The sequence below is a fragment of the Scyliorhinus canicula genome, chromosome 3 (assembly GCF_902713615.1).
Source record: "Scyliorhinus canicula chromosome 3, sScyCan1.1, whole genome shotgun sequence".
In the NCBI taxonomy this organism is placed as follows: Eukaryota; Metazoa; Chordata; class Chondrichthyes; order Carcharhiniformes; family Scyliorhinidae; genus Scyliorhinus; species Scyliorhinus canicula.
The window spans coordinates 132,658,155-132,683,627 of record NC_052148.1 but is presented as its reverse complement, the minus strand read 5'-3'; the positions used below and the strand labels follow the sequence as shown (position 1 = coordinate 132,683,627).

Below are 25,473 nucleotides of genomic sequence, written 5' to 3'. Positions count from 1 at the left end.
TTGCCCGCTCTCTAACAGGCATACCATTTTGTATACTGTTGGGAGGAATAGCCTATCAGTGGAAAACAGCAGCAGCCAGAGCAGTGGCACCATGGCTGGCTCTCATGTTTAGCAGGGAGTGTCAAAGCGCAGAAGAGCAATGGTCATACGGGACTCTATTGTCAGGGTCACGGATAGGCACTTCTGTGGACACAAAAGAGACTCCAGGATGGTATGTTGCCTCCCTGGTGCCAGGGTCCAGGATGTTTCAGAACAGGTAGCGGGCATCCTGAAGGGGGAGGGCAAACAGGCAGGGGTTGTGGTACATATTGGTACTAACGACATAGGCAGGAAGGGGGATGAGGTCCTGCAGCAGGAGTTCAGGGAGCTAGGCAGAAAGTTAAAAGACAGGACCTCAAGGGTTGTAATCTCGGGATTACTCCCTGTGCCACGTACCAGTGAGGCTAAAAAGAGGAAGATAGAGCAGCTGAACACATGCATAAACAACTGGTGTAGGAGGGAGGGTTTCAGTTATCTGGACCACTGGGCGCTCTTCCGGGGCAGGTGTGACCTCTATAAGAAGGGTTGCATTTAAACTGGAGAGGCATAAATAGCCTGGCCGCGAGGTTTGCAAGTGTCACATGGGGGGTTTAAACTAGTATGGCAGGGGGATGGGTACCAGAGCAATAGGTCAGAAGGTGAAAAAAATTGAGGAAGAACTAGGGAATAGGGCCAGTATGGTCTGAGGAAGACTAGACAGGAAGATGTTGCTGCAAACAGCGGGACTGGTGGCCTGACATGCATATGTTTTAATGCAATAAGTATAACAGGTAAGGCAGATGAACTTAGAGCTTGGATTAGTACTTGGAACTATGGTGTTGTTGCCATTGCAGAGACCTGGTTGAGGGAAGGACAGGACTGGGAGCTAAATGTTCCAGGATTTAGATCTTTCAGGAGGGATAGAGGGGGATGTAAAAGGGGTGGAGGAGTTGCGTGACTGATAAGGGAGAATATCACAGCTGTACTGCGGGTGGACATCTCGGAAGGGCAGCGAGGCTATATGGGTAGAGATCAGGAATAAGAAGGGTGCAGTCACAATGTTGGGGGTTTACTATAGGCCTCCCAGCAGCCAGCGGGAGATAGAGGAGCAGATAGGTGGACAGATTTGGAAAGGAGTAAAAGCAACAGGGTTGTTGTGATGGGAGACTTTAACTTCCCCAATATTGACTGGGACTCACTTAGTGCTAGGGGCTTGGACGGGTCAGAGTTTGTAAGGAGCAGCCAGGGGGGCATCTTAAAACATTGGCCACGATTCTCCCATGCCGTGCCGTATGGGAGAATCGCCGTTCACGGTAATTTTTCCCGTGCACCGGTCCGACGCCGGCAGGCGATTCCCCGAGGAGCGGAGTATCGGCGCCATTTGCGCCGCCGTGTTTGGCACGGTGTAGGTCGCGGGCCGCTGTCGACGGCTGGGCCGCCGATTCTCATGCCTTGATGGGCCAAGCGGCCACGTGGAAACGGCAGATTCCCGCCACCGCCATTCACACCTGCTCGCAGCGGGCGGGAACTCTGAGCATAGGGCCGGTAGGGGTGGCCTGTGGGGCGGGGAAATGCGCTCCTTCACCGAGGGGCCTCCGATGGGGTCTGGCCCGTGATCAGGACCCACCATTTGGCACGCCGGCCTCTCCAGCCTCGGACCTATTTTATTACGCAGCCGGTCCCTGAACCCCCATGCCATGTTGCGTTGGGGCCGGCGTACTGAGGAAGTCCCCCCCACGCATTTGTGGGTTGGCGCAGCACAACTGTGCATGCACGGGTTGGCGCAGCGCCCATTTGGTGCCGGGAAGGGAGGCTGGAGCGGCGCAAACTGCTCCAGCGCCGTGCAGGGGCCAGAATCGCTACTGCCCGCGACGGCGTTCACGACGGCGCAAACACTCTGTCTCCATTTCGGAGAATCGCGCCCATTATGCAGATAGTACAACTAGAGTTGTGGTGGATGGCAAATATTCAGCCTGGAGCCCAGTTATCAGTGGCGTACCGCAGGGATCAGTTCTGGGTCCTCTGCTGTTTGTGATTTTCATTAACGACTTGGATGAGGGAGTTGAAGGGTGGGTCAGTAAATTTGCAGATGATACGAAGATTGGTGGAGCTGTGGATAGTGAGGAGGGCTGTTGTCGGCTTCAAAGAGACATAGATAGAATGCAGAGCTGGGCTGAGAAGTGGCAGATGGAGTTTAACCCTGACAAGTGTGAGGTTGTCCATTTTGGAAGGACAAATCTGAATGCGGAATACAGGGTTAATGGTAGGGTTCTTGGCAATGTGGAGGAGCAGAGAGATCTTGGGGTCTATGTTCATTGTTCTTTGAAAGTTGCCACTCAAGTGGATAGAGCTGTGAAGAAGGCCTATGGTGTGCTAGCGTTCATTAGCAGAGGGATTGAATTTAAGAGCCGTGAGGTGATGATGCAGCTGTACAAAACCTTGGTCAGGCCACATTTGGAGTACTGTGTGCAGTTCTGGTCACCTCATTTTAGGAAGGATGTGGAAGCTTTGGAAAAGGTGCAAAGGAGATTTACCAGGATGTTGCCTGGAATGGAGAGTAGGTCATACGAGGAAAGATTGAGGGTGCTGGGCCTTTTCTCATTGGAACGGAGAAGGATGAGGGGCGACTTGATAGAGGTTTATAAGATGATCAGGGGAATAGATAGAGTAGATAGTCAGAGACTTTTTCCCCGGGTGGAACACACCATTACAAGGGGACATAAATTTAAGATAAATGGTGGAAGATATAGAGGGGACGTCAGAGGTAGGTTCTTTACCCAGAGAGTAGTGGGGGCATGGAATGCACTGCCTGTGGTAGTAGTTGAGTCGGAAAATTTATGGACCTTCAAACGGCTATTGGATAGGTACTTGGATTAGGGTAGAATAAGGGAGTGTAGGTTAACTTCTTAAGGGCAGCACGGTAGCATTGTGGATAGCACAATTGCTTCACAGCTCCAGGGTCCCAAGTTCGATTTCGACTTGGGTCACTGTCTGTGTGGAGTCTGCACATCCTCCCCGTGACTGCGTGGGTTTCCTCCGGGTACTCCGGTTTCCTCCCACAGTCCAAAGATGTGCAGGTTGGGTGGATTGGCCATGACAAATTGTCCAAAATTCTATGATTAACCTAGGACAAAAGTTCGGCGCAACATCGTGGGCCGAAGGGCCTGTTCTGTGCTGTATTTCTCTATCTATCTATCTAGGGAGGGGGCTGTACTGGACCTGGTATTGGGGAATGAGCCCAGCCAGGTGGTAGCATTTTCAGTAGGGGAGCATTTCGGGAACAGTGACCACAATTCAGTATGTTTTAAAGTGATGGTGGACAAGGATAATAGTGGTCCTAGGGTGAATGTGCTAAATTGGGGGAAGGCTAATTATAACAATATTAGGCGGGAACTGAAGAACCTAGATTGGGGGCGGATGTTCGAGGGTAAATCAACAACTGACATGTGGGAGGCTTTCAAATGTCAGTTGAAAGGAATTCAGGACTGGCATGTTCCTGTGAGGAAGGAGGATAAATATGGCAAATTTCGGGAACCCTGGATAACGAGAGATATTGTAGGCCTTGTCAAAAAGAAAAAGGAGGCATTTGTCAGGGCTAGAAGGCTGGGAACAGACAAAGCCTGTGTGGAATATAAGGAAAGTAGGAAGGAACTTAAGCAAGGAGTAAGGAGGGCTAAAAGGGTTCATGAAAAGTGATTGGCAAATAGGCTTAAATGAAAATCCCAAGGCTTTTTTACACTTATATAAAAAACAAGAGGGAAGCCAGGGAAAGAGTTGGCCCACTGAAGGACAGGGGAGGGAATCTATGTGTGGAGCCAGGGGAAATGGGCGAGGTACTAAATGAGTACTTTGCATCTGTATTCACCAAAGAGAAGGAATTGGTGAATGTTGAGTCTGGAGAAGGATGTGCAGATAGCCTGGGTCACACTAGATTCAAAAAGACGAGGTGTTGGGTGTCTTGAAAAATATTAAGGTAGATAAGTCCTCAGGGCCTGATGGGATCTACCCCAGAATACTGAAGGCGGCAAGAGAGGAAATTGCTGAGGCCTTGTCAGAAATCTTTGGATCCTCACTGTCTTCAGGTGATGTCCCGGAGGACTGGAGAACAGCCAATGTTGTTCCTTTGTTCAAGAAGGGTAGCAAGGATAATCTAGGGAACTACAGGCCGGTGAGCCTTACGTCAGTGGTAGGGAAAGTACTGGAGAGAATTCTTTGAGACAGGATCTACTCCCATTTGGAAGCAAGTGGGAGTAGAGGCAGCACGGTTTTGTGAAGAGCAGGTCGTGTCTCACTAACTTGATACAGTTTTTCGAGGTGGTCACAAAGATGATTGATGCAGGTAGGGCAGTGGATGTTGTCTATATGGACTTCAGCAAGGCCTTTGACAAGGTCTCTCATGGCAGACTGGTACAAAAGGTGAAGTCACACGGGATCAGAGGTGAGCTGACAAGATGGATACAGAACTGGCTCAGTCATAGAAGGCAGAGAGTAGCAATGGAAGGGTGCTTTTCTAATTGGAGGGCTGTGACTAGTGGTGTTCCGCAGGCATCAGTGTTGGGACCTTTGCTGTTCGTAGTATATATGTACATAAATGATTTGGAGGAAAATGTTACTGGTCTGATTAGTAAGTTTGCGGACGACACAAAGGCTGGTGGAATTGCGGATAGCAGTGAGGACTGTCAGAGGATACAGCAGGATTTAGATTGTTTGAAGACTTGGGAGGGAGATGGCAGATGGAGTTTAATCCGGACAATTGTGAGGTAATGCATTTGGGAATGTCTAATACAGGTAGGGAATATACAGGGAATGGTAGAACCCTCAAGAGTATTGACAGTCAGAGAGATCTAGGTGTACAGGTCCACAGGTCACTGAAAGGGGCAACACAGGTGGAGAAGGTAGTCAAGAAGGCATACGGCATGCTTGCCTTCATTGGCCGGGGAATTGAGTATAAAAATTGGCAAGTCATGTTGCAGCTGTGTAGAACCTTAATTAGGCCACACTTTTTCAATTCTGGTCACCATACTACCAGAAGAATGTGGAGGCTTTGGAGAGGGGTGCAGAAGAGATTTACCAGGCTGTTGCCTGGTATGGAGGGCATTAGCTAGGAGGAGAGGTTGAATAAATTTGGTTTGTTCTCACTGGAACGTCACAGGTTGAGGGGCGGCTTGATAGAGATCTACAAAATTACGAGGGGCATAGACAGCGTGGATCGTCAGAGGCTTTATCCAGGGTAGAGGGGTCAATTACTAGGGGGCATAGGTTTAAGGTGCGAGGGGCAAGATTTAGGGGAGATGTACGAGGGTAGTGGGTGCCTGTAACTTGCTGCTGGAGGTGGTGGTGGAAGCAGGGACGATAGTGACATTTAAGGGGCGTCTTGACAAATACATGAATAGGATGGGAATAGAGGGATACGGACCCCGGAAGTGTAGAAGGTTTTAGTTTAGACAGGCAGCATGGCCGAGTAGGCTTGGAGGGCCGAAGGGCCTGTTCCTCTGCTGTACTTTTCTTTGTTCTTTGTTCAGATTTGATTGGCCGATTGTCTCCTTCTGCACTGTAAGGATTCTATGGTTTAAGATTGACAATAAAAATGCTGAAGTGCCAATGACATCCACATCCCTTGAATTAATTTTAAAAATGCATTGCTGAGCCAGGACCAATACCGCAGCTGTCATTCTCAGCCCGATAGCTACAGCATAAATGCACCTAAGAATGTTACTGTCAAGAGAAAGAAGCAGAACAATAAGTCACATTCTACATTCTGTTCTGTTCTTTGTCTCTGGTGACAGTTTGGAATGTGGAATGTCATCTCGGAATGCTGTATGTTCTGACTCTTTCTGTTGAATAAGTATTTAGAATTTAATTAATCTCGACAAGGATCTTCACCAGAAATGCCTGGCGCACTCCTGACCGCCCATGGTGAATGCTACCGTTTTACCTAAGCCATCTGTTTCATCAGCTTGAATTGAGAGTGGGCTGTGGCCAGCGTCTTTAGATTTCTGCACCACTTCAGGTCAAATTGCTGTGGCAATCCCAAGGAAATTTTATGGCAGTAATAATTAGATTCAGCAGTACGTTTCTGTAGAGGTTGAGCATATCGGAGTCTCAATACATTATATTGGAAGTGCTACATAAAACATAACAATGTGCATTAATGCAACACCTTTAACACAGCTAAACATCCCACGGTGCTTTACATTAGTGTTACAAAACCAAAATTACATACCAAGCCATATAAGGCAATAATAGGACAAACGATCAAAAATTTGGCCAAATAAGCAGCTTTTAAGCAGTATCTTTGAGCAGATACACATAGAGGGAGCAATGAGGTTTTGGGAGCCAATTCCAGATTTTAGTGTCTAGACAGTTGAAATAGTGGAATTGCTGAAAAAAGATGTGCACAAAAGGCCAGAATTGAAAGAACCCAGAGATCTCAGAGGGCGGTGGAGCTGAGGTGGTTACAAAGTTAGAGAAACGGGGTTATAGAGGCAATTGAAAACAAGGATGAGAATTTTAAAATCACGCTATTGCTGCAGCAGAAGCCAATGCAGTTCTGCAATCACTAGGGTAATGGGTGAATGGGACTGGAGTGTGAGTTCAGATAGAGCAGTAGAGTTTTAGATGTGCTCGATTTTACAGTGAGTGGAAGATGTAAATCTGCCCAGCAGAACACAGTTGGCATTTCCGAAGGTGACAAAACCACTGATAGAGTTTCAGGAGCAGGTGAGCTGATACAGGGGCAGAGTCAGGTGATAATATAGAGATAGAAATAGGTCATCGCGGGGTCATGGACCGGGCAAGTGGTTTGAAGCTCATCTCAAGTGTCAAATATAACATCAAAGTTGTGGCCAGCTTGGATCAGCCTCATGCTGCTGCCTGGGAGAGGGATAGAGTTAAGGGCCAAGGGGATAATGTAAGGAATGTGGCTAAAACCAATGGATTTTAAGGATACCATTGGAAAACTGATGGTTTAATGATTTATACTTCGCATCCGATTGCTCAAACAATTTTGAGTCAGATAAATAGCTGGATGTAAAAGTAAAGGTAATGCAGAAATCCTGCATTAAACTCGGGGCAGCACGATAGCATTGTGGATAGAACAATTGCTTCACAGCTCCAGGGTCCCAGGTTTGATTCCGGCTTGGGTCACTGTCTGTGCGGAGTCTGCACATCCTCCCCGTGTGTGCGTGGGTTTCCTCCGGGTGCTCCGGTTTCCTCCCACAGTCCAATGATGTGCAGGTTAGGTGGATTGGCCATGATAAATTGCCCTTAGTGTTGGGTGGGGTTACTGGGTTATGGGGATAGGGTGGAGGTGTTGACCTTGGGTCGGGTGCTCTTTCCAGGAGCCGGTGCTCTTTCCAGGAGCCGGTGCAGACTCGATGGGCCGAATGGCCTCCTTCTGCACTGTAAATTCTATGATAACTCATGGAACTCTATTTGCATGTCCTGAATCTGATCCTTCTCTGCACTGGATCTGAAACAGGACTTCTCGCGAATCCCTAATTTCCTCACCATCCCTATCCCGTCCACCATCTTATACATTCACCCCCTCCATCAACAGTGCAGTGTCAGCAGAGTGTACCATATACAAGATGCCCTGTAGCAAATTGTCAAGGCTCCTTTGAGAGCACATTCCATACCCACAAACTCGACCGTCTATGAGGACAGGGCTGTAGACAAGGAATACAACCACCAGCAAGTTTCTCTTCGAGTGACATTCCAGCCTGACTCAACTATGTAGACGCCGTTCCTTCAAGAGTTGCAAAGTCAAAAAGTTGCAACACCCTTCCTATCAGCCCCATGGGTGCATCTACACTAGATTGGCTTCAGTGGTTCAAGATGGCAGCTCACCGCCGGACTAGTAACCCAGAGGCCCAAGATAATATTCTGGAGACAAAGGTTCGAATCCCACCAGCTGGTGAGATCTAAATCCAGTTAATAAATTTGGAATTAAAAAGCTAGTCTTGGCAATAGTGATCATGTTGATTGTTATAAAAACCCATCTGGTTCACTAATTTCCTTTAGGCATGTGATTCCGGACCCACAGCAATGGCAGACTCTTAAATGCCCTCTGAAATTGCCTGCCACACCATTATCAAAACTGCTACAAAATCTACAAACGGAAATGAAACAGGACAGCTCACCCAACATTGATATAGAATGTCCTCTCAACGCTACAAAGTCCTCCTTGTTAAAAATCTGGCAGCTTGTGCCAAAATTAGGAGAGCTGCCACATAGATTGGTCAAGGAACAGCCTGACAGTCATACTCATTGAATCATACCTCACAGAAAATGTCTCAAATATCATCATCACCATTCCCACTGACCGGACAGAGCGAACAAAGGCGGTGGGGCAGTACATTGATATACCATTGGGAGGGAGTTGCCCTGGAATTCTCAACATCAACTCTGGATCCTATGAAGTCTCATGGCATCAGTTCAAATATGGTTATGGTAGCCTGCTGATTGCCACCTACCGACACCTTCCCCCGCTGTTGAATCAGTAACCCTCAGAACCACAGAGCATGGAGGGTGGCATGGGTGCAGTAATCTAGGTGAGGACTTCAATGTCCATCACCAAGAGTGGCTCAGGAGCATCAGGACTGACCCTAAAAGACATGGCTGCTAGTTTGGGACTGCGGCAGATGGTGAGGGAACAAACAAGAGGGAAAAACCTCCTTGATCTCATCCTCACTAATCTACCTCCCGCATGCCCATGACAGTATTGACCACTGCACAATCCCTGTGGAGGAAAAATCTCATCTTCACATTGAGGACACCAGCATCATGTTATGTAGCACTACCACTGTACTAAATGGGATATACCTTGAGACGATCTAGCAACTCAAAACTGGGCATCCACGAGGTGCTGTAGGCCATCACCATTTATATACAACCATAATCTGTAACCTTTGCTCAATCCTCTATCAATATCCAGGAGATGGTAAACTGAACAGGGTTAGCCATATTAATACCGTGGTGCCAAGTGCAGGTCGGAAACAGGGAATTCTGTAGAGGGTAACTCACCGCTTGCCTTTTCAAAGTCTGCCCACCAACTACAAGAAAAAGGTGATGAAATACTCTCCGCTGGCCTGGATGAGCGCAGCTCCAATAGCACTCTAGATGCTTGACACCATTTAGGGCAAAGCAGCCCACTTGATTGGCACCCTATCTACCACTTTAACATTCACTCACTCCACTACCAAATAACAGTGACAGCAGAGTGAACCATCTATAAAGATGCACTGCAGTCACTCACCAAAGCTGCTTTGATAGCAACTTCCAAACCCACAACCTCTACCACCTAGAAGTGCAACAGCACCAGATGTATGTGAACACCATCATCTGAAAATCCCTCTCCAAGCCACACACCATCCTGGAACTATATTGCCATCTCTTACTATTGCTGGACCAAAATCCTGCAATGTCCTTCTTAATAGCACAGTGGGTATTCCGGCACCACATGGCCTGCAGTGGCTCAGGAAGGCAGCTCATCACCACCTTCACAAGGGTAATTTGGGATGGGCAATGAATACTGCCCTAGCCAATGACAGCCACATTTCATGAAAGAATTTAAAGCAAAACACCACTCTAAAGGATGATGAGGGATGTGAAACAAATGCTGGCCTTGCCAGAGATGTTCAGACCTTAAGAAAACTGGAGCCCAAAAACCGGCCCTGTACTGCTTTCATTTGAAGTGCTGATGCCACTTTGAAACTCATCAAAGCTACTAATCATGGATTTCCTGCAATAGACCAGAAACACTCAAAGACATCCCTGAAATGCCATCCCTCAGAAAATTGCAGAGCTGAGGTGAACTGGGCCAAGTCATGATATTGCCCAACTTCCGGATCAGATTTATTTGAAACATATTAGCTTTGCTCCTTAAATTACTTGCATACTCCAAAGCATTATTGACCAATATGTTCATGCTATGTCAGCCATTCAAACATGACATTTAGTTCTTGTTAAATGTGGAAAAAATGGAAGCAGCACGGTAGCACAGTGGTTAGCACAGTTTTTTTCTCAGTGCCAGGGTCCTGGATTCGATTCCCGGCCTGGGTCACTGTCTGTGTGGAGTCTGCACATTCTCCCAGTGTCTGCGTGGGTTTCCTCCCACAAGTCCCGAAAGACTTGTTTGTTAGGTGAATTGGACATTCTAGATTCTCCCTCAGCGTACCCGGACATGCGCCGAAGTGTGGCGACTAGGGGATTTCCACAGTAACTTCATTGCAGTGTTAATGTAAGCCTACTTGTGACACTAATAAAGATTTATAAAACTATGAAGTTGAAGATATTGTTACAATTACGAGGTTTATAAGATTGTTGTGTTAGGAATTGTGTCTAACTTAGCATAATGAAGGGGGTCATGTAACCTATTCTAAAGTCTGCCTGACAGCAAGTCTGGATGCTCTAACTGTTAAGAAATTAAAGGTAGCCCAAATAATTTTACTGGGAAGGTGCAAGGTGTTTACACTTTGATAAAATGACAGCAGCCAGTGTGCTAACAGTAGATAGACTACAAGTCTCTAACTTTTCAGAGAAGTATTGAGAATGTTGGGCTATAAACAGTTGTGCATTAAACTGTTCATTTATCTCTGGATAAAAGAGAGTTGCAGCCACTAGAATAATCGGTATTTGTACCTGGATAAAAGGATAATAATAATAATAGCTATTGTCTACAAGTAGGCTTCAATGAAGTTCCTGTGAAAAGCCCCTAGTCGCCACATTCCTGCGCCTGTCGGGAAGGCCGGTATGGGAATTGAACCCGTGCGGCTGGCATCGTTCTGCGTTGCAAGTCAGCTATTTAGTCCACTGTGCTAAACCAGCTGCCTACATGTGTTTCGCGTTGCCATGGAGATGGTCTTTGAGAGGGGATGGGTCTAAAATATCCCTGAAAACTTAACAAGTTTAGTCTGCAAGATCCAATCCAGAGAGACAGCTATGGACATCTACAGCCCTTCCCTCATCAATTAACTTTGTCACTTCCTCAAAGAATTCTATTAGGTTTGTAAGACATGACCTTCCCTGCACAAAACCATGCTGCCTATCACTGATAAGTCTATTATCTACAAAGTCTTGTCTTAGTTGTGCTACTTGAAAAAAGAAATGCGCCGTTGTGCGGCTCAAAGGGCAAGTTGCTTACAAAGAATAACGTCATCAGTGTCTTGTTACATCAAAGTTTTTAAATGTAACATCTGGTCATGTCATTCGTTCAGCTATGAACTGGAAGTTCAAATTTAGTTGTTGCTCTCGATGGAGATCATACCAATATCAATCCTGGGTTTGGAATAAGTCAAGCCAAACAGAAGAAAATTAAATATGATCCTTTTAACTTTGACTTGGAATTCTCATTTACAATTCCATAATATGATCTTTATGCTAAACTTGTTCTTTAGTGTGCTTTGTTTCATGCTATACCAAGTGCCATTTGGAGACCAAACGTCTTTGAATAAATCTGCAGTTCATCTTTGAGCAATCAAAATCTCTACAGCATAAAGGGAAAGGTAAGGTTAATGAAGAACACTGCTTCTCCTACCATAGCACTTAAAGATTCTTGTGCTGTCTCATACCAAATAGCAAGAAGTGGAAAATTGCATACAATTGGACTGCAAACACCACTTGAAATGGCATTAATTGTTAATGGCATTAATACTAGAAATGGCTGGAAAATTATAGGTCAATTCATATTAACTGAATTCCAAAAAGTCTGAAGTAAGAACTTAAAGGTACCTTAGCTAATCCAGTGTTCTTCAAAGTTGGGGGTGCGACCCGCGGGTGGGTCGCGGGCAGGTGTGAGGGTCGCGGAGCCATTGTCCGCGGCGCTCTCAATCGTGCAAATCCCCGTGCAGCAGCCGGCTTTTCATAGCGCCGGCTGCAAGTGGCCGCGAACTTGTTTTAAAAAAAAATTTGCCCGCATTGCGCCTGCGCGCACGATGATCGGCGTGCATGCGCAAATGCGACGATAATCGGGCATGCATGCGCAGTGCGGCCGCTATTTTTTAAAAACGGTTGCAGCTTTTTGTTTTACAAGTTCTGTAATGGTTTTTATTAATTTATTCATTTAATTAATTTTTTTTTTCATTTATTTTATTTACTTAATTTTTTGTTTTACAAGTTCAGGGGTGTTTTATTCATTTTTTTCATTTATTTTACTCATTTAAAAAATTTTTTTTTTACTAGTTCGGGGGGGATTTATTTACATGAAAAAAATCCAGAACTTTGGACAGATGGAGACTCATAGAACATAGAACATAGAACGATACAGCGCAGTACAGGCCCTTCGGCCCTCGATGTTGCACCGACATGGAAAAAATCTAAAGGCCATCTAACCTACACTATGCCCTGATCATCCATATGCTTATCCAATAAATTTTTAAATGCCCTCAATGTTGGCGTGTGCACTACTGTTGCAGGTAGGGCATTCCACGGCCTCACCACTCTTTGCGTAAAAAACCCACCTCTGACCTCTGTCCTATATCTATTACCCCTCAATTTAAGGCTATGTCCCCTCGTGCTAGCCACCTCCATCCACGGGAGAAGGCTCTCGCTGTCCACCCTATCTAACCCTCTGATCATTTTGTATGCCTCTATTAAGTCACCTCTTAACCTTCTTCTCTCTAACGAAAACAACCTCAAGTCCATCAGCCTTTCCTCATAAGATTTTCCCTCCATACCAGGCAACATCCTGGTAAATCTCCTCTGCACCCGTTCCAAAGCTTCCACGTCCTTCCTATAATGAGGCGACCAGAACTGTACGCAATACTCCAAATGCGGCCGTACTAGAGTTTTGTACAACTGCAACATGACCTCATGGCTCCGGAACTCAATCCCTCTACCAATAAAGGCCAACACACCATAGGCCTTCTTCACAACCCTATCAACCTGGGTGGCAACTTTCAGGGATCTATGTACATGGACACCGAGATCCCTCTGCTCATCCACACTACCAAGAATTGTACCATTAGCCAAATATTCCGCATTTCTGTTCTTCTTTCCAAAGTGAATCACCTTACACTTCTCCACATTAAACTCCATTTGCCACCTCTCAGCCCAGCTCTGCAGCTTATCTATGTCCCTCTGTAACCTGCAACATCCTTCCGCACTGTCTACAACTCCACCGACTTTAGTGTCGTCTGCAAATTTACTCACCCATCCTTCTGCGCCCTCCTCTAGGTCATTTATAAAAATGACAAACAGCAACGGCCCCAGAACAGATCCTTGTGGTACGCCACTTGTAACTGAACTCCATTCTGAACATTTCCCATCAACTACCACTCTCTGTCTTCTTTCAACTAGCCAATTTCTGATCCACATCTCTAAATCGCCCTCAATCCCCAGCCTCCGTATTTTCTGCAATAGCCGACCGTGGGGAACCTTATCAAACGCTTTACTGAAATCCATATACACCACATCAACTGCTCTACCCTCGTCTACCTGTTCAGTCACCTTCTCAAAGAACTCGATAAGGTTTGTGAGGCATGACCTACCCTTCACAAAACCATGCTGACTGTCCCTAATCATATTATTCCTATCTAGATGATTATAAATCGTATCTTTTATAATCCTCTCCAAGACTTTACCCACCACAGACGTTAGGCTCACCGGCCTATAGTTACCGGGGTTATCTCTACTCCCCTTCTTGAACAAAGGGACCACATTTGCTATCCTCCAGTCCTCTGGCACTATTCCTGTAGCCAATGATGACCTAAAAATCAAAGCCAAAGGCTCAGCAATCTCTTCCCTGGCTTCCCAGAGAATCCTAGGATAAATCCCATCCGGCCCCGGCGACTTATCTATTTTCACCTTGTCCAGAATTGCCAACACTTCTTCCCTACGCACCTCAATGCCATCTATTCTAATAGCCTGGGTCTCAGCATTCACCTCCACAATATTATCTTTTTCTTTTTTTTTTACTAGTTCAAGTCACCAATTTATTTCAAAAAAATTACAACCAGTGAAAGCAGCCAGAATATTATCACAACACACCCAATAATAAATCCGACACCAGAAGGCTTCACCTTCATCCAACAGGTTCCATTGGAGGAGCGTGTACGAGGGCCAAAGGGGCCCAAAACCATTTCCTCCATTTGTGTCAGCAGCAAACAAAATGATGGGTCACGCAGGTCCGCTGGCGTGTGTCGCAAAGGTCAGCTGGGTTGGGTCCCGAAGGTTGGCTGGCGTGGGTCCCGAAGGTTGGCAGGTTGGTGAAAATGGGTCCCCGGAAATAAAGTTTGAAGAACACCGAGCTAATCTGAGCGAGTCGCCATAGGTTTGTAAAAGACAAGTTGTGCTCTTTTCAAACTTATAAATTGTTTTTGAAGAAGTGAGAGAAGATAAAATATTTGATAGGATATCATTTAATCCCGTTTTGCACAGCGTTAGATTTCTTATGTGTGCATGTGCCCTTATTCAGGGTAAATGACTATTCATCTGACTATTTAACAATACAATTCTTCAATAATTTATCCATCTGGAGTGCAAAACAAAATATTCCTAGAGTGCATTGTCTTTGTATGGTTATTCCCTAAGAATAGGCATTAATATAGCCATGTGCCAAATATCAATGGAACATATCTACTTCTTTTTAAAAAAAATAATTTTTATTGGAATTTTTTGAAAAATATATACCAACAGAACAATAATAACAATAATAATAAACATCCCCCGGCACCCGTAACAACGCACATAACAAACCCCCCCCCCCCCCCCCCCCAAACCCAATAAACAGCAAAATAAATTAACAATAAGCAAATTAACTTAAACACTATCCCCCAAAATCCCACCCCCCCTTCCCCCCGGGTTGCTGCTGCTGACATCTACCATCGTTGAGCCAGAAAGTCGAGGAAAGGCTGCCACCTCCTAAAGAACCCTTGTACCGACCCACTCAGGGCGAATTTGACCCTCTCCAGCTGAATGAATCACGCCATGTCATTAATCCAGGCCTCCACGCTCGGAGGTATCGCATCTTTCCACTGCAGCAAGATCCTCCGCCGGGCTACTAGGGACGCAAAGGCCAAAACCTCGGCCTCTTTCGCCTCCTGCACTCCCTGCTCCACCCCAACCCCAAATATCGCGAGTCCCCAGCCTGGCTTGACCCTGGATCCTACCACCCTCGACACCGTCCTCGCTACCCCCTTCCAGAACTCCTCCAGTGCCAGGCATGCCCAGAGCATATGGGCATGGTTCGCTGGACTCCCCGAACACCTGACACACCTGTCTTCGCCCCCAAAGAACCTACTCATCCTAGATCCGGACATGTGGGCCCTGTGCAGCACCTTGATCTGGATGAGACTAAGCCTCACACATGAAGAGGAGGAGTTCACCCTCTCCAGGACGTCCGCCCATGTCCCCTCCTCAATCTGCTCCCCCAGGCCCACCTTCCACTTAGCCTTCGGCTCCTCTACCGACGCCTCCCCCACCTCCTGCATTACCTGGTAGATGTCAGACACCTTCCCATCCCCGGCCCACACCCCTGAAAGCACCCTATTCCTTACCCCCCCGCGGGGGCAGCAAAGGGAACCCCTCCACCTGCCGCCAAGCAAACGCCTTGACCTGAAGGTACCTGAACATGTTCCCCAGGGGGAGCTCAAACTTCTCCTCCAGTTCACCAAGGCTCGCGAACCTCCCGTCAATGAACAGGTCTCCCAACTTCCTAATGCCCGCCCTGTGCCACCCCAGGAACCCGCCATCCATGTTCCCTGGATAAACCGGTGGTTCCCCCGCAGCGGGGCCTCCACCGAGCCCCCCACTTCCCCCGTGTCACCTCCACTGCCGCCCAATTTTGAGGGTTGCCGCCACCACCGGGCTCGTAGTGTACCTCGTTGGAGGGAGCGCCAGCGACGCCGTTACCAGTGCCTTAAGGCTCATGCCTCCACAGGACGCCATCTCCATCCGTTTCCATGCATTACCCACTTACCCATCCATTACCCACTTACGTACCATCGAGACGTTAGCCACCCAATAGTACCCAGAGAGGTTGGGCAGCGCCAGCCCCCCTCTATCCCTGCCCCGCTCCAAAAAGACCCTCCTTACCCTCAGAGTCCAGGAATTTGGGACAAACAAATCCCAGAATGCTGCTGTTCACCCTCCTAAAAAAGGCCCTTGGAATGAAAATGGGGAGGCACTGAAACAAAAACAAAAACCTCGGGAGCACCGTCATTTTAATGGACTGTACTCTACCCGCCAACGACAATGGCAGCATGTCCCACCTTTTAAATTCCTCCCCCATCTGCTCCACCAACCTAGTAAAATTGAGCTTGTGCAGAGTCCCCCAGCTCCTAGCCACCTGAACCGCCAGGTACCCAAAACTCCTCACTGCCCTCTTTAGCGGGAGCCTACCAATCCCCTCCTCCTGATCTCCCGGGTGTACAACAAACAGCTCACTCTTGCCCAGCTTCAATTTATAGCCCGAGAAACTCCCGAACTCAGCAAGAATCTCCATCACCTCCGGCATTCGTCCCACGGTGGAGCCTGAAGTACACGGACCTCCTCCCATTTGTCGCTACACTCGCCATCGGGGCCTCGTACAGCAACCTCACCCATTTAATAAATCCCACCCCAAACCCGAACCTCTCCAACACCTCCCACAAGTACCCCCACTCAACCCTGTCAAAGGCCTTCTCCGCATCCAATGCCACCACAATCTCCGCCTCTCCTTCTGCTGCCGGCATCATTATCACATTTAGCAGCCTTCGCACGTTAGTGTTCAGCTGCCTCCCCTTCACAAAACCCGTCTGATCTTCATGTATCACCCCCGGCACCCAGTCCTATATTCTAGTGGCCAAGATCTTCGCCAGTAACCTGGCGTCTTCATTCAGCAGTGAAATCGGCCTGTATGATCCGCACTGCAAGGGGTCCTTATCACGCTTCAGGATCAGGGAATCAGCACCCGGGACATCGTCGGGGGCAAAACACCCCCCCTCCCATGCCTCGTTGAAGGTCCTAACCAACAGGGGGCCCAGCAGGTCCGCGTATTTCTTATAAAATTCAAACGGGAACCCATCCGGTCCCGGCGCCTTCCCCGACTGCATGTGGCCAATCCCACTGACCAGCTCCTCCAACTCGATCGGCGCCCCCAGTCCCTCCACTGCTCCTCCTGCACCCTTGGAAATCACAGCCTGTCCAAAAAACTCTCCATTCCCCCTCCTACCGCCGGCGGCTCCGACTAGTACAGTTCCCTATAAAAGTCCCAAAAGACCTCATTGACCTCTGCCGCATCACATTCCCATCTCTATCCTTGACTCCACCAATCTCCCTAGCCGCGTCCCGCTTACGAAGCTGATGCGCCAGCATCCTGCTCGCCTTCTCTCCATACTCATAGACCGCTCCCTGCGCCTTCCTCCACTGTGTCGAACATATCTACTTCTTAATATCACGTGATTCATTAACTCTGGAGATTGGCTCTAGAATTTCTATTCAAACTCAAAGCCACATTTTTAAAATAGCTGAAGATCGGAGCAGGTCCATATCAGGGGGGAATGTCTAATTGGTGAAAATTAACTTTTTGAATCTCAGCTCTTAATACTTACTCCGGTGTTAAAAGAGGATTAAAGGGGTATTCCGGATAACAGGTTGAATTGTACTGAACCCTGAAATCCACCATCATTCCTCTTAGTTTTACAACTTTTCCGAGTTTTTGAATGAAATTAGAGGTGGTCATCTCATGTTACAGCCCATTAAACCATTAGTAGGCAACTGAATACTGAAGAACTTTATTTGTTGCACACATCAACAGTGAATAACAGCAATCCCTACGTTGTGTAATAGTAGTGAATTAAATATAGAACATAGTTGCCCAATAAACAAAATATTTCACACAATAATTGTCCTGTCAAAGAATTAATTTGCACAAAGATTGATGTCAAAACTCAGTTCAAAAATGGCTCGAACCCACTGACCTTTGCCTCTGGGTCACTGTTGATAGTACAGGAACCATCTTCCTCGGACTGTGGTACTGTTCTGTGGAGGCAATTGGAAGCATCAGTATTCAAACAAAAAACAATGCAAAAGGAAGATATCAATGCATTGTAAATTTCCTTAAGCTAATAATTGAATATTGTTCTTTACCTCAATTTTAGAGAAGCATAGCGCAGAGTTGCTCCCTCGAACTCTTTCAGACTTGGGTCTGGATTCACAGAGGCAGCATGGAGATCCTGTAACAAGAGAATTCGGTCTTAACTTTAACGAAAAATTAAATAAAACTCTGGGCCATTTAAAAACTGTGACCATATTTTTTAAATTTCGGAGTCAGTTACACTCACCAAGAAAAGGTATTAATATTGGGGAATGGAACCCTTATTACAATTTTGATATTCAAAGTCAGCATCAAGAACTAGCAGGCACAGCACGTATCGAAAAGGTACAAACTTGAGAATGGCTCCTCCTACTGAACCAGGAACAAATTTTTCTGCTTATCACATCAGCCATCCTTCTGGCCTCTGAATGAGATTGCTAATTTAGGGTCAAATAATAGTGAGTTTTATGCTGTGGGCTCATGGTTGCTGGGTTACATGGTTACATCCTCATCAAACACAGCCTTATAATCAGCAATGATAGGAGACCTTCAACTGTAACAAGGGTAGGAATTGAATTCCAATCTGAATCACAGTGATGAAAAGATAGTCTAATAAACCCACAATGTTACCCTGTTGCAAATCTTACTATATTCTCTTACCAGCCCCGGGTCACTGCCGTGTGGAGTTTACACATTCTCCCAATGTCTCACCCCCAAAACCCAAAGATGTGCAGGTATAGGTAGGTGGATTGGCACGCTAAATTGTCCCTTAATTGGGATAAAAAAAGAATTGGATACCTTAAATTTATTTTTAAAAGTTCCCAACTCAATGAAAAGTTGGTTATGCGGTTTTCACAAGTCACATAAGAGCGCCAAATGGAGAATTAACAAATTAAACCAGCTTCCAGTGGTAATGAATCTCTGAGACAAGGCTGCTCATAACTTTGGCATTAATTGGCAAATCTCAATCGGGGAGGCCCCAAGGCTGAAAAATGCGTGAAACAAAACAATTCACACAGATGCAGTTGGGATATTTTTCCTCCGCTCTAGTTAATTCACCCTGCTGAGACAGATTGTGTTTTTTTTCCAGACCAAGTACATCAGTGTAAAGATTAATTCTGAACAATTGAGGGTGAGGAAAAAGGCATTGATTAAAGTGCCTAGACAGCAGAGGAGTGCAGGATAAGAGAATACGTTGAGAGATCAGGTGGGAAGTTAAAACTTAAGTAGGAAGGCAAAGAGGAACTATGAAATTGAATTATCCAGGAATATAATACAAAATAGTAAAATACTTTACAGGCCCAATAATAAAATAGGAAGGTTGTGATGGCAAATGGATAGACACGATAATACCGTGAGTAATGACAGAAATGGCAAAAAATATTAAACTACTATTTCACTTTGGGTATTTACCAGGGAAATAGAACAGGTAGATATGGCATTGAATGATGAGATGAGCAATTTGGTAAGTGCATTAAAATAAAAAAGGGGAATATATTGAACAGACTAAACAAACTCAAACAGGACAAAGCCCTTAGTACAGATGGACTGCAACTACAAATCTGAAATAATGTAGAGAAGAGAAAGGAGAGGCATTAGAACTAATATTTGGCGGAGGACTAGCAGATGGATAATTTAATTCCTAAATTTAATAAGGGGGACAGAGTATGTCTCCGGAGTGATAGGCCAGTCAGCTTAACATTAGTGGTGATAAAAATAATGGAATCTCTTCTAAAGGAGGGAATAGAAGAACATCTAGAAAATAGAAATATAAATGAATAGTCAGCATGGGTTTCAAAAGAGAACATCCTGCTTGAGGTTTTTGAAGGAGGTCAGAGAGAGAGAGAGAGAGAAATGACAGCGGTAAAGCAGTAAATGCAATTTATCTGGATTTTCAAAGGTTTCTCAGTAAGATGCCTCACACAGCCTAATGAGGTCAGAGAATGTGTCAGGGGACAGGTGGTAGAAGAGATTGCTGGTTGGCTTCAAGACAAATGGCAGAGAATGGAAGTGAATTGTAGCATTCAGCACAGCAAATGGTGGGAAGATGTGTTCCACAAGGATCAGTGTTGCGACCACTGCTGCTCACAATTTACATAACAGTTGGACTTTGGAATCAAAAATGCAATTTCTTAGTTTGCCAATGACACCAGACTGGGGGATAATCAACACTGAGGAGAATTGCAAAAAATTGCAGGAGGAAATTATTAATTTGCTGAATGGGCACACAATTGGTAAGTGAAGTTCAAAAAAGATAGATGTGAGATATGACATTTTGGTCGGAAGAACAGGGAGGTAACGTATTACTTAGAAGATACAAGGCTAGATGTGTTTTTTTGAAAGTTGACAGAACGGCTGTCGCTTCCATTCGCCTTGAATTCATCAGATAGTACTCGATTTTTGTCATTTCCTTGAGAGTTAACAGCTTGAGCCAAAAGCAACATCTAGCCAGGGACTGGACCCTCAAGGTTAAGATCTAGTGGTCTTATCGACTGTGCTATCAGGGCTCTAAGGAACAAAGGTATCCTGGAGCACAAATACATCAATCATTAAAAGTTGCACCACAGATAAGCAAGGCCACTGAAAAAATGCAAAGCATTATCCTTAATCTCTAGAAGGATAGAATTATAAAATGGGAAAGGTATATTAAACCTGTATCGAACCCTGGGTAGATCACACAGAGTACTGCATACAGTTCTAGTTGTCATAGCGACACTAGAGAGAGTGGCGAGAAGATTTACGAGGTTGATATCTGAAATATATGGGTATACCTATCAGGAAAGAATCGAAAGGTCAAGTCTCATTTCTTTTGAAAAAAGGCAGCTGAAGGGTGACCTATAAAAGACATTTCAAAATTACGAAAGGTTTTGATCGATAGACTGTTTCCACTTGTAGGGTAAAGCACAAATAGACACTATGAATATAAGATAATCACCCAAAAAAAAATGAAATACAGAGAAAAGTTCTTTACCCAAAAAGTGGTTGGAATGTGGAGCTCGCGATCATAGGAAGTGTTCAAGCAAATCGTACAGATGCATTTCAGGGGAAAAGCATATGAGGGAAAGGGGAATAGATGATTGCAAAGATAGATTTGGATGAAGAGAAGATACAAAGAGGCTCGAGTAGAGCATAAACACTGCCGTGTACTGGTTGGATCGAATTTCCGGGATCAGTGGCATAAATCATGTGTAATTTGCGGACGAAATGTTAACTTTGGCACAATTCCCCATAATATATGAAACTAGATGCAGTATCACAAATCTTAGCATTTTAGGGATTGGATGATACCAGGACATCTTTAGGAAATTGAATGCTCCTGTTTTATCCAAACCACTCATTTAATCAATATAAAACTAACCTCTTCAAAAATGGAAGGAAGCTTAAAAATATTTATCAAGACACTAACCTTTATATTTTACCAACTGTTTCAGTTCAGACGGAGTTTTGAGTAACTAGAAATCCGCACTGTGCACTCTGCAGAATTTAGCGTATCCTCTCTAATTCCTGATACAGTAGAAACAGAAATACTCCCAAACCCAACAGGCATCCTAACTCCCATGTGCTTAGCACCATTTCACAGTATGTAAAAGACTCACTGTAGCAATGTCTGTTTCCACAGCGTCGTGTCAACAAAATATATGTTCAATGACTACTAAATGTCAAAATGCAGAAAAGTAAAATGGACAGTAAAATCCTAATTTTCCCATTTTGCTCCAAACTTACATTCAAACTTTATAACTTACATTCAAAATGTATTTTGCTGGGTAAGCTGTTTTGATTGTTTCCTTTATTCTTATTGAAAAACCAAAACAAGGAACAAAGAAAGAACCACAAAAAAATTGAACCAAACCAAGAAAACAGCAATGTACGAAAGTTATATTTTAAAATCCAAAGACTATAGAACCTAGTAAAGGAAAGAGTGAACAATTTCCAGTTCTAATGCCATGGCAAAGAATTAGTTACAGTAGAAAGAAATGATTTTAACACCATGATTATGAAAGGAAGATGTAAAGATTGCAGTGTATTGGAACAATGTGTTAGCAACTCTGGAAAAATAAAAAGTGGAGTCCTGCAACCAGAAAGAGAAAATCAACATTTATTACTATTCATTAATTCCCCAGTTAGTCTGAATGTTAATAAACAATACAGGGCATTTTGTTTTGGAAACTGTTTCAGAAAGTGATAACAATTTAGGTTTGTACTCATGAGATAGCCTCTCAGGGCAGCACGGTTGCACAGTGGTTAGCACTGCTGCCTCACAGCACCAGGGACCTGGGTTCAATTCCAGCCTTGGCTGACTGCGTAGAGTTTCCCCTCACCCAGGGTCTGCATGGGTTTCCTTCGGGTGTTCCAGTTTCTTCTCTACAGGGTAGTTGGATTGGCCATAGTAAATTGCTCCTTTCGTGTCCAAAGATGCACAGAGTAGGTGGGGTTATGGGGATAGGGCGGAGGAGTGGGCCTAGGTTATGGTGCTCTTTCAGAGGGTCAATGATACCCGATGGGCCGAATGGCCTCCTTCTGCATTATAGGAATTCTATGGTTCCTTGCAATCTGCATTACCTGTTACTGTATAGAATTTGAAATGCTCGAATCCAATGGCAACACTGCGCCCAAAAAACAGCTCGCTGTGCCGCAGAGTGGCGGTTGAAAGCCGGGAGATCCCACTCCCGGGATCTACCTGGCTCGCAACGCCTTGCGAGATCCAACGGATTCACCCAATTCGCCTCAAGAGACGTCGGATGAGCTCCCTTCAACACTGCTCCCCACAGACGATAACCAAATGGAGCGGCATTTGTGGGGTTCTCCTAGGGGATCAGAGGCCCCCATCTGCATGCCCTTTGGGCAGGGTGGTGACCTGGCAATGCTGGGTACTCTGGCTGTGCCAGACTGACAGTGCCACCTGGGTGCCAGCCTGGCACTGCCATGATGACCAGGTGGTACTGCCAGCTTGCATGGACACTGCCAGGGTGCCAACTTGGTATTGTCAAGGTACCCAGGTTGCATGTTTTGCACAGCATTCAGGCTGGGCACTGTGTGGGTGTTGGGGGTGCGGGGAGGGGGGGACCCTATCATATTGCATTTGGGCTGGGCGGGGTGGGGGGGGGGGAAAAAGAGAGTCAGGGATTGTTTCGGTGGCCGTGGAAATCAGGACACAATTTTCTCTCACTACAATGAGCGACCAGCGCTCCCCACTGTATAAAGCGGGGCCGTATGTGACCTCGGCCGCACGTTACCCATTTAGGCCCCTGATTCAACATGAGTCGCGTTGAATAGCATGTGTCTCTCAGCACTGCGAGTGCCAGGATACAGCTGGCTAAATGTGCTCGCTTGAGGACTTTGTTCTCTTTGGAGAGAATCACTCCATGTTAGTATACAACAGACAAAAATTATCGTAACTATTGTTTGCAACTTAGGATCGTAAACATAAGTTAGCTACTTACAAAACCTACTTTCATCAAGTTGCTTTACACTTTAAAAAAATTAATGATCGTTATTGTCATAAGTAGGCTTACATTAACACTGCGAGAAGTTACCGTGAAAAGCCCATAGTCGCCACACTCTGGTTCTTGTTCGGGTACACTGAGGGAGAATTCCGAATGTCCAAATTACCTAACAGTACGTCTTTCGGGAATTGCGGGAGGAAACTGAGCACCAAGAGGAAGCCCACGCAGACACGGTGAGAACTTGCAGACTCCACACAGACAGTGACCCAAGGGAGGAACTGAACCTGGGATCCAGGCGTGAAGCAACACTGTGAAGCACTGTGCTACTCCGAAGATGTTTTATACTGTCTCATGCACAAACCTTTTTTGTTTTCTTCTGGAGTTTCAATCTATCGAATTGATTTTATATAAGCTCCAGGGAAACCTCCACGCATAAAGCAGTCAACGTATTTTAAACACCGACCGGTAATAAGACTTTGGTATCCAATCGTTTTTTATTTGAACCATTTGCCACAGCACACATCCAGGAAAAAGAATGGGTTAAACTTTTTGCAAATTAACATGGTCACAATTCTTCAAATCCTCGTTGCGAAAGCCACATGAAAAAGTTACAAGACACTAATATTGGTAAAACTTGTTTGCCCATTCAAAGCACAGCAAGGTGACAGCTGCCATCACAGCATGTACACTGAATGTGTAAATGAACAGTTGATTGCATTATATAAATCAAAAGAAACTGAAGTATTTTTCTACCACACATTATTTCATCCCCATGCACCTAAATTCAGTAAAAGTTTGAAAATTTGCAAGTATCACATTGGTATTTTGATTTAGTTAGCACATCAGGGCTATGCCAAATGGTTACTTTACCTGCTGGTTAGTAACTATACTCAGGTTAATTTGGATATGAAATTCTACTGGAATTATAGTTTTCTTTTAATAACATATGCGAGCTGCTTAATATTTCATAAAATACTTGCCTTCCAAATGTCACTATTTATCTTTCCACCATTCAGTACAGCAAAATCAGTCCATGGTTTCTAGATATACAATTAATCACAAAGGAAAAAACAAATATACATAAAAATAGAAAAAGGACAAGGTCAGCACAGTAAAGCAGTTAGTGGATCAGCTTCTAAATGCTACAGTAACGTTTCTATTAAAGATTTTAAAAGATTTGGGGTTAACAACTTACCATGTTTACAATCTCATGCAACCAACTCTAAACTAAACATATACATACAACAGAGCAATTTACTACGAATAAAAGAAAAGGAACAAAAACTTGCATTCATATACACCTGACTACATCTCTTAGAAACATCTCCCAGTGTTTCACACGGTGAAGTGAAGCAATTTTGTTATAGAGGCAGATGTGGCGGTTACGTTGTAGACCGCAAGAACCAAAAACAGCAATGATAGAATTACCAGTTAATCAATTTTTGGTGGTGCTGGTTGAAAGAAATGTTCACCAGGATGCTGGGAGAATCTGTACTTTGAATAATGCCTGGTGATTATTTGGGCTAAAAATTCAATAAAGCCTAATAATAGGCACAAGGGCTGCGATATATGATTAAACCACACACCTTGAAAGTAATGCAGGCAGCACTCGGGCGTTGTGCTGTCTGCTCACTGCCATAATTGTTGCTTGCAGCCCAGCACTCAACACACCACTGAGTGGCTGCATGCTCAGCAGGGGACCCAGGTTCATGCAAGGCCACTGCTAATTAAAGCAAGCCTACACCTCTTTAAAATTTAAAGGGCATTCTGATAGCAGCATCTCATTGAACTGTCTGAGAAACAGATTAAGAACTTTTTTGGTAGAATTAAGAAATAGAAAAGAATATAACACTCTACTGAATAAAGTATATAGGCTCCCATTAGCAGTTGTGAAGTAATATCTGTTCTTATGCCTCTCTTAGTAGACATACATATAACATAGGCAGGATATAATTAATGGAAGATTTTAACTTCCATTTGGATTGAGATAAGCTGACC

General features: G+C 45.1%; 1 protein-coding gene across 13 annotated transcripts in view; it reads right to left on the bottom strand.

Annotated features, from left to right (window-relative positions):
* Positions 1-25,473, bottom strand: part of apbb2b (amyloid beta (A4) precursor protein-binding, family B, member 2b) — a 407,406-nt gene that overhangs the window by 141,161 nt on the left and 240,772 nt on the right. For all 13 annotated transcript variants that reach the window (XM_038791334.1, XM_038791322.1, XM_038791325.1 and 10 more), the window contains 3 exons: positions 24,456-24,515; positions 18,085-18,170; positions 17,916-17,976 (listed from right to left, as the gene is read on the bottom strand). In XM_038791334.1, the coding sequence (XP_038647262.1) occupies positions 17,916-17,976; positions 18,085-18,170; positions 24,456-24,515 (207 nt within the window). The remainder of the gene's footprint in view (positions 1-17,915; positions 17,977-18,084; positions 18,171-24,455; positions 24,516-25,473) is intronic.